General features: G+C 35.7%; 1 protein-coding gene across 1 annotated transcript; it reads left to right on the forward strand.

Annotated features, from left to right (window-relative positions):
• Positions 1-1,129: 1,129 nt before the first annotated feature.
• Positions 1,130-10,513, forward strand: hpgd (15-hydroxyprostaglandin dehydrogenase). Its single transcript, XM_056739768.1, has 7 exons — positions 1,130-1,263; positions 1,435-1,558; positions 2,183-2,289; positions 2,763-2,859; positions 6,988-7,064; positions 7,336-7,499; positions 9,985-10,513. The coding sequence occupies exons 1-7, from the start codon at positions 1,171-1,173 to the stop codon at positions 10,106-10,108; spliced, it is 786 nt and encodes a 261-aa protein (XP_056595746.1). The 5' UTR covers positions 1,130-1,170; the 3' UTR covers positions 10,109-10,513.
• Positions 10,514-11,491: the final 978 nt, after the last annotated feature.

Genomic DNA, 11,491 nt, shown 5'->3' on the forward strand with positions numbered 1-11,491 from the left:
ACAAAACAATCTCTAAAGTATAATAGTCAACAAGGAATGCAATGGTATATTGGTATGCGTCTTTAAATCGAGCAGTTAATGATCAAATGCAAATAAATTAGATGTTTGCTGATTAAATGGCAATGGTTATAAAGAAGCACAAAAAGTTGACCTTAAGTGATACACAGAAAGTGTTCGTTGAGGATATCAGATACATTTACAAAAGAGAAATGTTACAATAAATAAAATGTATTTGAGTTCATAATTATATGTTTGTTTCTGTGTACCATAAATATTTAATTATTGAAGTTATGAAAACCAGATTGCATTCTTAATTAGATCATGATTAAGGGAACCTTACTTTGGAAAATTGTGTTTTATTTCTTTGAAAAAACAACACTGATGTGCTGGTCAACTGTGCCATACAAATTGCAGATACAGATCCAATCTCACATATTCCCAAGCAGAGCTGTGATTCTTAAATAGCATCTGATATCAGCATTTAATATGCACCCTCATCACGGAGAGGACACCAAAAGTTTTAAGGCATTTACATGAATAATGCGAGAACATTTGTAATTTATTTTGTACAAACATTAGTAAATGTTATGCATGAACACAAGTCTTTTTGATGTACGTAATTTTCAATGTGAAATACAACTGTGCGTCAAAATGTTCTTAATGCTATCAAAAGAGAGTACAAGTTAGAGACGTACGTTTTCTTCCAAGTATATCTGTAAATACTTCTGATCACACTTTATGTTACAGGGTCCATGTTACACATATAATACATGTATTGCAATAGTCGTCATAGTAGACTACAAAATATTTAGACGTTAGGCAGAAAAATGTTAATTTATACTGTATCATGAATACTCTGATGTAAAGTGTGACCATTTTCATAGGTTTAATGAAGATCTTTATGAGAATGACTGAAAATAAAGATGTTTATAATGACTGCTTTGTCTACGTTATTCACTCACTCCACGTGTGCATACATTACACTGTGGCCAAGGGCATTACGGAACGAATTCTGGAACGTTCACAAATCTCTTAAGTAATCTCTTGAGTAAATTATAGCTTTTCAAATGACACTCGGTCGTCTGAGTTTACTTTAGCACTACACGCCCCTTTTGACTGAGCGCACCGGATTACATAAAGCAGCGCGCTGCGCGCTCGGCGGAGTGCAGCATGAGTTTGGAAGGGAAAGTGGCTCTGGTCACCGGCGGGGCGCAGGGCATCGGACGAGCCGTAGCAGAAGCTCTCCTGGAGAATGAAGCAAAGGTTGTTTTATTCCAGCAGTTGATTTTTTATATTATACATTTATATGGATTTACGCATTGCACTATTGGAGAAAAGTTTTTGAAGAACAGTACTACTTCGGCACATTTTATTAGGCCTGTCCTACCATTTCTGCTTATTTGGCGTTACTTTATTAATTTGTTTACAATTTAGGTCGCACTGCTAGACCTCAACCAATCTGTTGGCGAAGAATGTAAAAGAGATCTAGATGGACAGTATGGAGAGGATAACTGTATTTTTATCCAATGTGACGTGACGGATGCGGGGAAACTGGAAGGTAAAAGCATTGTAGTTTATTCATAACATCAAGGAAGTCTCTGTTTGGGCAAAGGTTTAAACAATTTATTGAGCAAACGTTATTACACTTATTGATTTCCTTTGTGCGCACCTGTAAGAGAAGCGCATCTTTATTCCTGAAGCCTCATTGTTTAAAAAGTTAATCGGGTCATAGTGTAGTTATCCATGCTGCCCCAGGCCATCACCGGGATGTCCATGTTTTTTTGTTGCTCAAACATAATCAGATATTTTGCCTTTTTAAGTTTCAATAACTGTTTAAAGACAATATTTTAACAATCGGTGGTGAAGAGATAGGACATAGTGTATTCCTGTTAAACGTGTTTGTAACGACGCACGTACTGTAGAGTTTAATTGAGTTTCTTTGTGGAATGTTGCTGCTGCAAGTCAGGTGAGGGCACATACAACCTGACACAAGCTGTAGGCTATCTCAAAGTCTACTGAGCTTTACTTGGACAACTCACTTGATTTTGATGCATAGCCACTTTTTACAGCTGCGCTATTACCAACACTTTGCATTGTTATTATTAATTCCACATAAGATGGCATGTGTTTATTCAAGTGAAGATGTAACAGCTGTGTGTTTTTATCCTTTGTCTTATTTTAGAAGCCTTTCAAAACACAGTCGAGAGGTTTGGCGGATTGGATATTGTCATCAATAATGCTGGGATCAACAATGAGAAAAACTGGGAAAAGACCATTGAAGTAAACCTGGTGAGCTCACAATTATATTTTTTTTGTATAAAAATTATAATTTTGGTTAGTTGATAAATAGTTACATTTTAACTCTTTAAACTTAAGCCTACGTTAAAACTTCAAACTCGTTTCACCGAAAACATTTCAAAATTTACACAGTTGAGTTTGAATCATTTCACATGTCATGCCTCCAGGCATACCATTCAACCACACAAGACAGGAGTTACAAATTCACAAGAAACAATCCACCCCTCTGCTTTTGGTCCAACAGATTTCACAACAGCACTGTGATGCTGACAGCACACTGTATGCATTTGCGCAAGATATATCATTGTTGATCCTATCCAGGAAACTGAAAGTAGTTGCTAGACTTATGGAGAGAATGATAATTTACTTAAAAAAATTGTAAGCTAATAGCAGACCACCGTCCATACAATATTATTAAACAAACTAAACATGATACCATATTTAAACTGTGTTCTCTTATTCAGACATCTGTCATAAAGGGGACATATTTAGCCCTGGAACACATGAGTAAAGAGCATGGAAAGCAAGGAGGAGTTATTATCAATGTCTCATCAATGGCAGGTATGATTTTTATTATTTCATCATCAGTCCTGTGCATTATGCCTGTTTAAAAAACGTACGTGTAAATGTGTAGAACCACGTGTTTCAGAATGGCCGTGCTTATGGATGTTACGTAACATTGTTTTTTTGCTCATTCGCAAACTATAGCAGTAAACCAAATGTTTGCTCAGTGTAAATATAGATATGCTATGTTTGACCTTGTGAAAGTGCTGCTGCCGTGTCTGTTGCCAACGGTCTGAACGTACTGTTTGAAATGCACAAATATAATAAATTGCACAATAATTACTGTGCATTTATTCAAGTCTATAGCTGGAAGATTAAGATCCAAAAGACACATATTTCATTAGTCGCTACGACACACCTTTTTTTCCAAAAGCACAGTCTTAACAAAGGTGATATGTGAAAACATTAGGCAAGATCTATTAGGAAAGTTGTTATGGCTAGATTTCGACTGGATTGTCCCCTGTCCCTCAATTTGCCTGCTTTAATATTTTCTAGAGCATGGCGCCATGGCTTTAATTTCAAGATGTACTGGTCAAATGTATAACTTTTTTTTTTAAGAAATTTTTGTTTCTGGAACACAACATTGAAAGTGTAAGACATAGTGCTCCAACACATGGTGCAGTTGTGCTATGTGCGACCTGAGACAATTCCCAGCTTGTGGTACTTCGTTTCCCATCCTCTTTCACACTATACTGTTCAAATAACGGCAAAAACAACTGATCCCATGTGTGTTAGCCCATGTTAGCTTATGACACTTTCCACTCATTTGATACTGTTTAAACCCTTCATCTCTGCCTTTGTGAACTGGTAAAGAAAACAAACGCCCGACCGACCGCAAGTTTTTCTCATAGCCCTAAGCATGAGAAATACCACCAGCTTTATAACATGAACACTACCGTGAATGCCAAAAAATGTCCTAGAATCTCAAATCAGAGGCAGAACTGTAATCCTATAATGATAGTTATCCATGTGCCATCCGATACCTTGTGTTATGGTGCCATTTAGCTGTTAGAGGACTGTGTACTGTATGAAACTCAAGGGAAGACACAAAATGCGGTATTGAATGTGTGTTGATGATAAATGGAGGCCAAGGCTGACAGCGAACTCGTAATAACTCATACCCCACTCAAGAAAGCCTTTAAGAATTTGGAATTGAAACAGGCTTTTGGATTTACAGAAATGACACTGTGAGCAAAACAACTTAGTCCAAGATTACAGCAATAAAATCTGTCTTTGATTTGTAACCGAGATGCTCTAAGGTGATTTGACAGCTCTTAGTTTCTCTCAAATGCTGTAAGCTTGGTTTTGTTTATGTTTAACCACACATGTATTACATTTCTTGTAAGTGTTATGTGATATGAAATTAGCAAATGAAAACATTTCTGTTGAAAAGGTTTTATTTATAATGCAAAAGCTTATGGACACAGTAGTAGACAACACACCTATATTTTATCCTGGAATTATTTTAAAGCGTTCTTGTGTACTGCAAAGTCAGATTTAACATTGTGCTCAACAAAGATGAAGTTGTGTGAAGAACAGTTTAAAAGCAGAAGAAAACTGTGGAACCTTTATTTTAGGACACAAACTAGATTCACAAGATCAGGGTTACATACATTTCCAAATTTATAGTAAACTCGTGAACATTTGGTTTTAAGGTTTATAAGATCACAAGACACATTTGAGTCAGGTGACCCTAAACTGTAGTATATTTACACACATACAATACAACTTCATGCTTTATAGTACTAAATACCCATCATTTACAGTAAATAACAATGCAGTTTTTGTTGACACATGTTTCTCCAGCTGCGGTGTAGAATAATCATGTGTATAATCCTGGCATCCGGTTTTATAGAGTAGAGAGAGAGAGTTTGGATAAACAGAAAGGTTTTTGGCACTTATTCACTAAAAATTAACCACGATGAATGGGAACATGTCTCTGCAGCATGACCTCATGGTTTGGTTTAGATCTTACTCCTCAATTAACATGTTTACAGACAAGAGTCTTCTTTTGTGTTAAAATGGGTTGTTCACTGACTGGATGTGCATTAATGTTTAGATTTGTTTATTCAGAACACACAAGAACTGTTTGATTGTAAGTGCTGTCTTATGTATGTGGCCCTGGAACCCTTGGCTTTTGGGATTTCTGGAAAAGTTTGTTTATCATAACAAAGTCTGAAGGCTAAGAGAAACATTCCCTCGTTGGAGCTCTATATTAACATTCTACATTAAATAAGTTAATTGCAGATATTTAAAACCATATTTAGGTGGATTATCCAGAGAAATATACAGCAGTTTAGAGTATTCACGTAGGAATTTTTCCTCAGATCTTAATGTTTTCAAAAATCTGCTTTGTTTTAACCGGTCTCAACAGCCATTCAATTGTTCATGCTTGAATTAAAGAAATCCTTGGAAGGCTTGTAAGTTTCAAACTTTTTCCATGACTATGGTTTTGGATTATCATTCACAGGCTTAGTTTTGTTGCGGTTTCAATATGAAGAAAACACTGCTTTTTTAACCAAATAGGCCTTGCAGGAGACCTTGACGTACAGAGGGGTGGTTAAAAATCTGTAAAGAATAGTTTATTCAAACATTAAAAGGCTATCATCATTTACACACTATGTACGTACAGCTGCAATAATACAACTCCAAACCTCTTTGTACGATTTAATGATATGTTTAGTATGTCTACATTTTTTTATAATATGATAAGTTCCAAAATGACAAAATACCATCTAAAGGGTCCAGTTTATGAAATTAAGTGGCATCTAGTGGTGAGGTTGCGAATTGCAACGAACGGCTCACTCCGCCACTCTCCCCTCCCTTTAGAAGCACTATGTAGGGTGACAAAGAACTATGATGTTGTCACGTTTTCACTTTGCCAAAGGAGATATTAACGAAATGCGCTCTGTACAGCAGTTTGTCCAATTAGGGCTACTGTAGAAACAATATGGTGAAATCCATGGGACCCGTGAGGTAGGTGTAGATAGAAATATCTCATTCTAAGGTAATTAAAACATAACGCTTCATCCTGTAAGGTTTTTTTACACATCTGAAAACATAGTTTTGCATATTATATTGCATTTATGTCAATGCATCTGTCAATAGAAAAATAACACATTGTACCTTTAAAAAGAAATCGTACTCTCCACTGTCTCCGCTCGCAAAGGTCATTAGTGCTTTTGGGATTTAAAAAGAACTTTGGGTATGAGAGATGTATGGCTTAATATATTAACAATGGCATTGACTTTATAAATGTGAACTAAAAAAAACAGTCTAACTGTCGCAGTATTCATAAACCTTTTACTCAGAGGCCGAATTTTTCTGCGTCAAAATCTGTGACGTCAAATGGTTGCAATCTAAACCCGATCTCTTGACACTACAGCAAGGCACACACGTTTTCCATAACGGTAAAATTGAAGACGTCAAACATAAGATCAGACATGAATATACACAGGGACAGTAGAATGCATTCAATAAGTGTCTGTGTAAGATAAACATGCATTAAATCATAGCTTTAAACTACCATCTTAAAGACAGTTAAGACCATTTAAGACATCATCCATCATTATCATATACATTATGAGAAAAATTCAGATAAACACAATAATAAGATGCTTGCGGCCTCCTTAGGTTAAAATGAGAATTAGATTTAGTTTTTTTTAAAGAAGTGAAAATATTTTATGTTTATCTAACGACAAATACTTCTAGTGTAAGGCTATTAGAACATATTAAGACAAACATCTCTCTTTACCCTGGATTCCCTTTAAGACATTCTTTATCCATTGTGGAACAGAGCCAATATTCCAATATTCTAGAGCGCAAATTCCCATTGTGTTTCATGGAAGACCCTTAAATGGGTTTGGAAAAACTTGAGGGTGAGAAAAAGATGACGCATTATAATTTTAAAACAGAATAAGTTTTAGTTTGCTTTCCTGTAGCACAGTGGTAAGAGCATTGCGTTCGATTCCAGGGGATTGCAAATACACATGTAAAAAATGTATAGGATAAAGCAATGTAAGTCGCTTTGGATAAAAGCGTCTGCCAAATGCCTGAATGTAAATGTACATGTAAGTTACTGTTACTGTACATTACTGAATTCACATTTGCTTTGTTTCCTCACAGCATTTCTCCATTCTCCTCACCAGCCGGTGTATACAGCAACAAAGCATGGGGTTATTGGATTTTCACGAGCCTTGGCGGTAAGCACACCAACTACGTTTAACCTCAATAAAGTTTATTGCAAACATTTGTAAGTGCTTTTCCTATAAAAAGGTGTATGTTCCAGTCTGCTGCACCAAACCGACTGATCTAATGTGGTTTTCAGCATAGAACAAGCACAGCTATTTCCCCACAAGAGAATAGATGTATTTGCTCATAGATAAGATCTCTCACCCCTGTGTGTTGATGCATTCTTTGCGCTGTGTGTGTAATTTAGGCTGACCGTGTTTGGACACGTTTTGTTGTCGGCAGGACGCATCTGAGCAGGGCAATTATGGAGTGAGGATCAACACACTGTGCCCAGCCTTCGTGGACACCCAACTGCTTCGCACAGTCGAGCATGAGGAAACTATGGGCAAGTTTGTCAAGTACAAAGATGAATTCAAGCAGAGGATGGACAAATATGGCATTCTTAAGTAAGCAGTTTTGCTGAGCTACCTGTTTTTTTTCTACTGTATATTGAAGCAAACAACAAAAGCATGCTGCTCAAAAGTGTGTCTTCACAAAACGACTAACTGGAAAGTTCTATTTGGGATTGTTGTGGCAGGTTTTTTGGAGACTTTTGTTGTTTGTGTTGTGTTAAGTCTTTTAGGAATAAACAATTTGTCTTAGCGGACAGCATTGGTCAGCTTTTTTTATGACACCTTTTTAATGTGTTATGCAAATAATCAGTGGGTCAGTTTTAAACCTTCAATGCACTGCAGTTTTTGTGTTTGCTGGAAAGTTTAGGCTCTTAATCTGCACCACCCAATGAGGTGGATTAAAAAGTATGTTTACGGCATACATTTAAACAGTCTTAAATGCCTCCACCCTGACTTAAAGTATTACATAGCTGGTCCTGTATTCGTGTGTCATTGAACTGGAAATGTTTTCTACTCAGATGTTTGTTATGTCTTTCTCCACCAGAAATAATTGTTATGTCTTTCTCAAGCGCTTGTTAGGCACACTAGGGACGAGTTGCTTGATATGAAGATAAGATTGCAAGTGATAAAATTTAAGATAAACTTGCAAGTGACTCTAGAAAATCAAATGAATAACTGGGGTATATAGAGTGTTTTTCTGTTTTTTAACATCTTATTCGCTGGGTTTCCTCAGTTCAACAATATTTAACCCTTCTTTAATCCTGACTTACTGTTCTATCTGCAGTTGCCCAAAATGAAACATCCGCTGCTAGAATGTTAATGTGATTGTTTAGCCCCAGAAAACCAATCATACCTCTTGCCCCATAACTGTTTGCTGTCCTACATTCTTCAAAATATCTTCTTCTGTTCAACAGAACAAAAAAAATATTTGGTTAAATTTGATCAATATTTAGTTATTTTAAATGGCACAGTTAATGTACCCTGCTATGACTAGTGACATGCAGCAGCAACAGAACCACAAAAGCTAAAGGACAACATAAGACATACACATATGGCCCTTCCCTTACACCACACACAATGCACTTTTACAGTGTAGATTTAAATAGTTTAAAGGGTATTTGCATACCCTATTCGTTAATAATGAATTCAACAATGTGTATGTATATTATACTATGTACTTGATCTACTATTATTTGTACTCTTATTATTACTACATTTTACTCATTATAAACAGGTGTGAGAGTGAGAGCGAGAGAGACAGACAGAGAGAGGGAGATCTTAAGCCTACCTTTAAATGCAGAACAGTTACAGGGTGTCGTTTGTAACTTGACAGGATGTTACAGAACACAGCTTAACGCAACTTTTCAGAACTATGTACAGTCTTTCTGAGCTTTCTAGTACCTGGTTATAAACTATGTTTATTTTAACATTAATTATAGCTGTTCAACATTGAAGTATAGTATAATTAAGAGCTATCATGTGTAACAAGTAGGAAATATACAGAAATTTAATTAAGTTCTCAAACACTTTACAGTCTTTACTACTAAATTCTAAATTAAATACAGAAGAATACTCATTAAAGCTGCAAAACACATTGAATTCCTATTTTCTTTTGAGCTTTGATTAACATTAGTCACAGGAGTCACAGCAGTAGGTTTAAGAATTCAGCCCCTTTAAGTGCTGCCGCTCTATGGAGATCTGATGTCCTTTCCCATTTTCACAATTCTTTGCATTCATTGAGGATTTTATTTAGCACGTAGAAATCAGTGCTTATGAAAATACTAGACAACACAGATTTTCTGGCAAAATCTTTTTTTTCTGTTCATTCAAGCATGAAAGAGAACTTAATACTGTTGCGCTGTCTGACAGATTCTGACAAAGATTCACTGATGCAGCCTTTAGCACATTACTGTATTAAAGTATATTACAGCCCATTACCGCGTTTAAAGGCCTTTACATGAATAAAAGCATGATTATGTAATGTAAAGGATGGAAAAAAATGGATGTTGCGTTATTGCGTTAAATATTATAATGTAGTCAGCCCTAGTGACAAAACACTCCAACACTTCAAGGGTCCAAATGCTTTATCAGATGCTGAAGGCAAATAACTAATAACACTAATATAAACTCCACATCTCAGGTGACCAGAAATGAAAATGGATTGTTAATATATTGGTATCATGAATGCAATAAGCCTGGAGAAAATGCTTCACATAAAAGTGTATTATGAATAAATAGTAAAATAACAGCTGTTGAGAATGTAGTCTCTCCTGAGGCAAGTGGAGGCTTAGACTAAACAAATTCACTTTTTTTTCAAGCGGACTTTGTATGAATCACCAGCAAGTTGTATTTCCTTAATACATGTTATTAACCTTGTAAATATGCAAATTGGGACGTAACCATAGAGTTTACGACTGTACTTGTGACTACCAAAAATAAATGAAGAGGGCCAGATGTGTGTTAAGTTTGTTCATTTCATAAAGTAAAACATGTGACTTGAAAATAATAATTTCTACTGTGTCTGTTGGTATTTCTACAGACCATCTCTTATTGCAGAAGGAATGCTTCGAATCATAACAGATGACAGTCTGAATGGAGCTGTGATGAAGATCACCTGTTCTAAAGGGATTCACTTCCACACCTACGAGCCTCTTTCAGCTTGAGCACAGGGACTTTAGAAAGCCAGTTCTGCTTATTCATTTCTCTCCACAGGCTGCTGTACAGTATGGCCTGATTAAGCAGGGAAGGTTTGGATATTGTACGAGTATTTTATTTATCAATTCAAGTTTTACAAACCAAAAAAATCTATACTGGTGTTTGATTGTCTTTCTGTAATACCCTTTAATACAAATGTGTACAGACCTGCTTTAACTGTGAGTGAAAACTAAATATTTATTAATGATTAAGAATTAAAGGACTGTTTCTTGGCTTGTATGATATACCTCAATAAGCTAAAACCAATATTTTCTTACATATCTGTACAATTCTTTGTTATTTTTAGATCTATGCCAAAAAAATGTCCATGGAATTGTAATTTTGTAGAAATCAAATAAAAACATGTAAAGGGATGTCTAGGTTTCTATTAATAAGAACACAGAAATGTATACTGTACCTCAAATGCACTTGGACAATTCCTTATTTTCACATTCAGGGCTATGCAACTCTGTTATATCAATGCACTAACTAAAGTCTAGATTAACAACTGTTGAATATATACAAAACACTTCATGGCATAATTAACTGGTTCATTTATCTTAAACTGTAGGGCTGGGTCTGAATAACACTTTTTAGATATCAATGTAACTCTGAAAAAAGGTCATAGAGATTGCCAAGAATGTGATATAATTTTGACATGATGGCAGATAAGGGAATGGTAGTAGATGAGGGATGGGTGTGGACTGTTTGAATGAGAACTATTCGATAACAAAGGCATGAAGGAAGTGTACATTTTCCATAGTCTGAAATAATTTCCTCACTGCATTCTTGTAATAACTACAAAGACTGTTTCCATTGTGTAAAATTGTACTTCAACAGCTACAGCTACGTCTGTGTCTTAAAAGTCCTCACAATAAGGAAAACATTTAGGAAAGACGAGGAACTGAAATTAAAACATGCTAAAAAAATAATGTCTGCTTAATTAAAAAATAGTAAACACTTCTGTCTGTAATTTGCTCTAAAGACGAACCAGGCTATTAGCGATGAATGCCCACTGAAGATTTGGGTGGGGTTGGAGCAGAGGTTAAAAAAACAATGTTTCAGAATGACAGATGAGAATCAGTTAATGACTAGTAGGAACTAACATGAAAGATATGCAGTTTGTTTTCACTTCACAGCCATTGCAGGCGTGGATTCGTGTGAAATGAGATGCATCCATCAGAACCCTTAACAAACTATAACCCGCTACCAGACTGTCACTTCATACTGTATGTTTTTTAAGACCTCCACTTTTACACACTAATTTTATAAAGTGCTTTCTCATGCCCATGCAACACACTGTTTTACTGTACAGAGTATAACATTATGAGCCAAAATACTGTATTTTTATG

This window comes from Triplophysa dalaica, chromosome 2, assembly GCF_015846415.1.
Source record: "Triplophysa dalaica isolate WHDGS20190420 chromosome 2, ASM1584641v1, whole genome shotgun sequence".
Taxonomy (NCBI): Eukaryota; Metazoa; Chordata; class Actinopteri; order Cypriniformes; family Nemacheilidae; genus Triplophysa; species Triplophysa dalaica.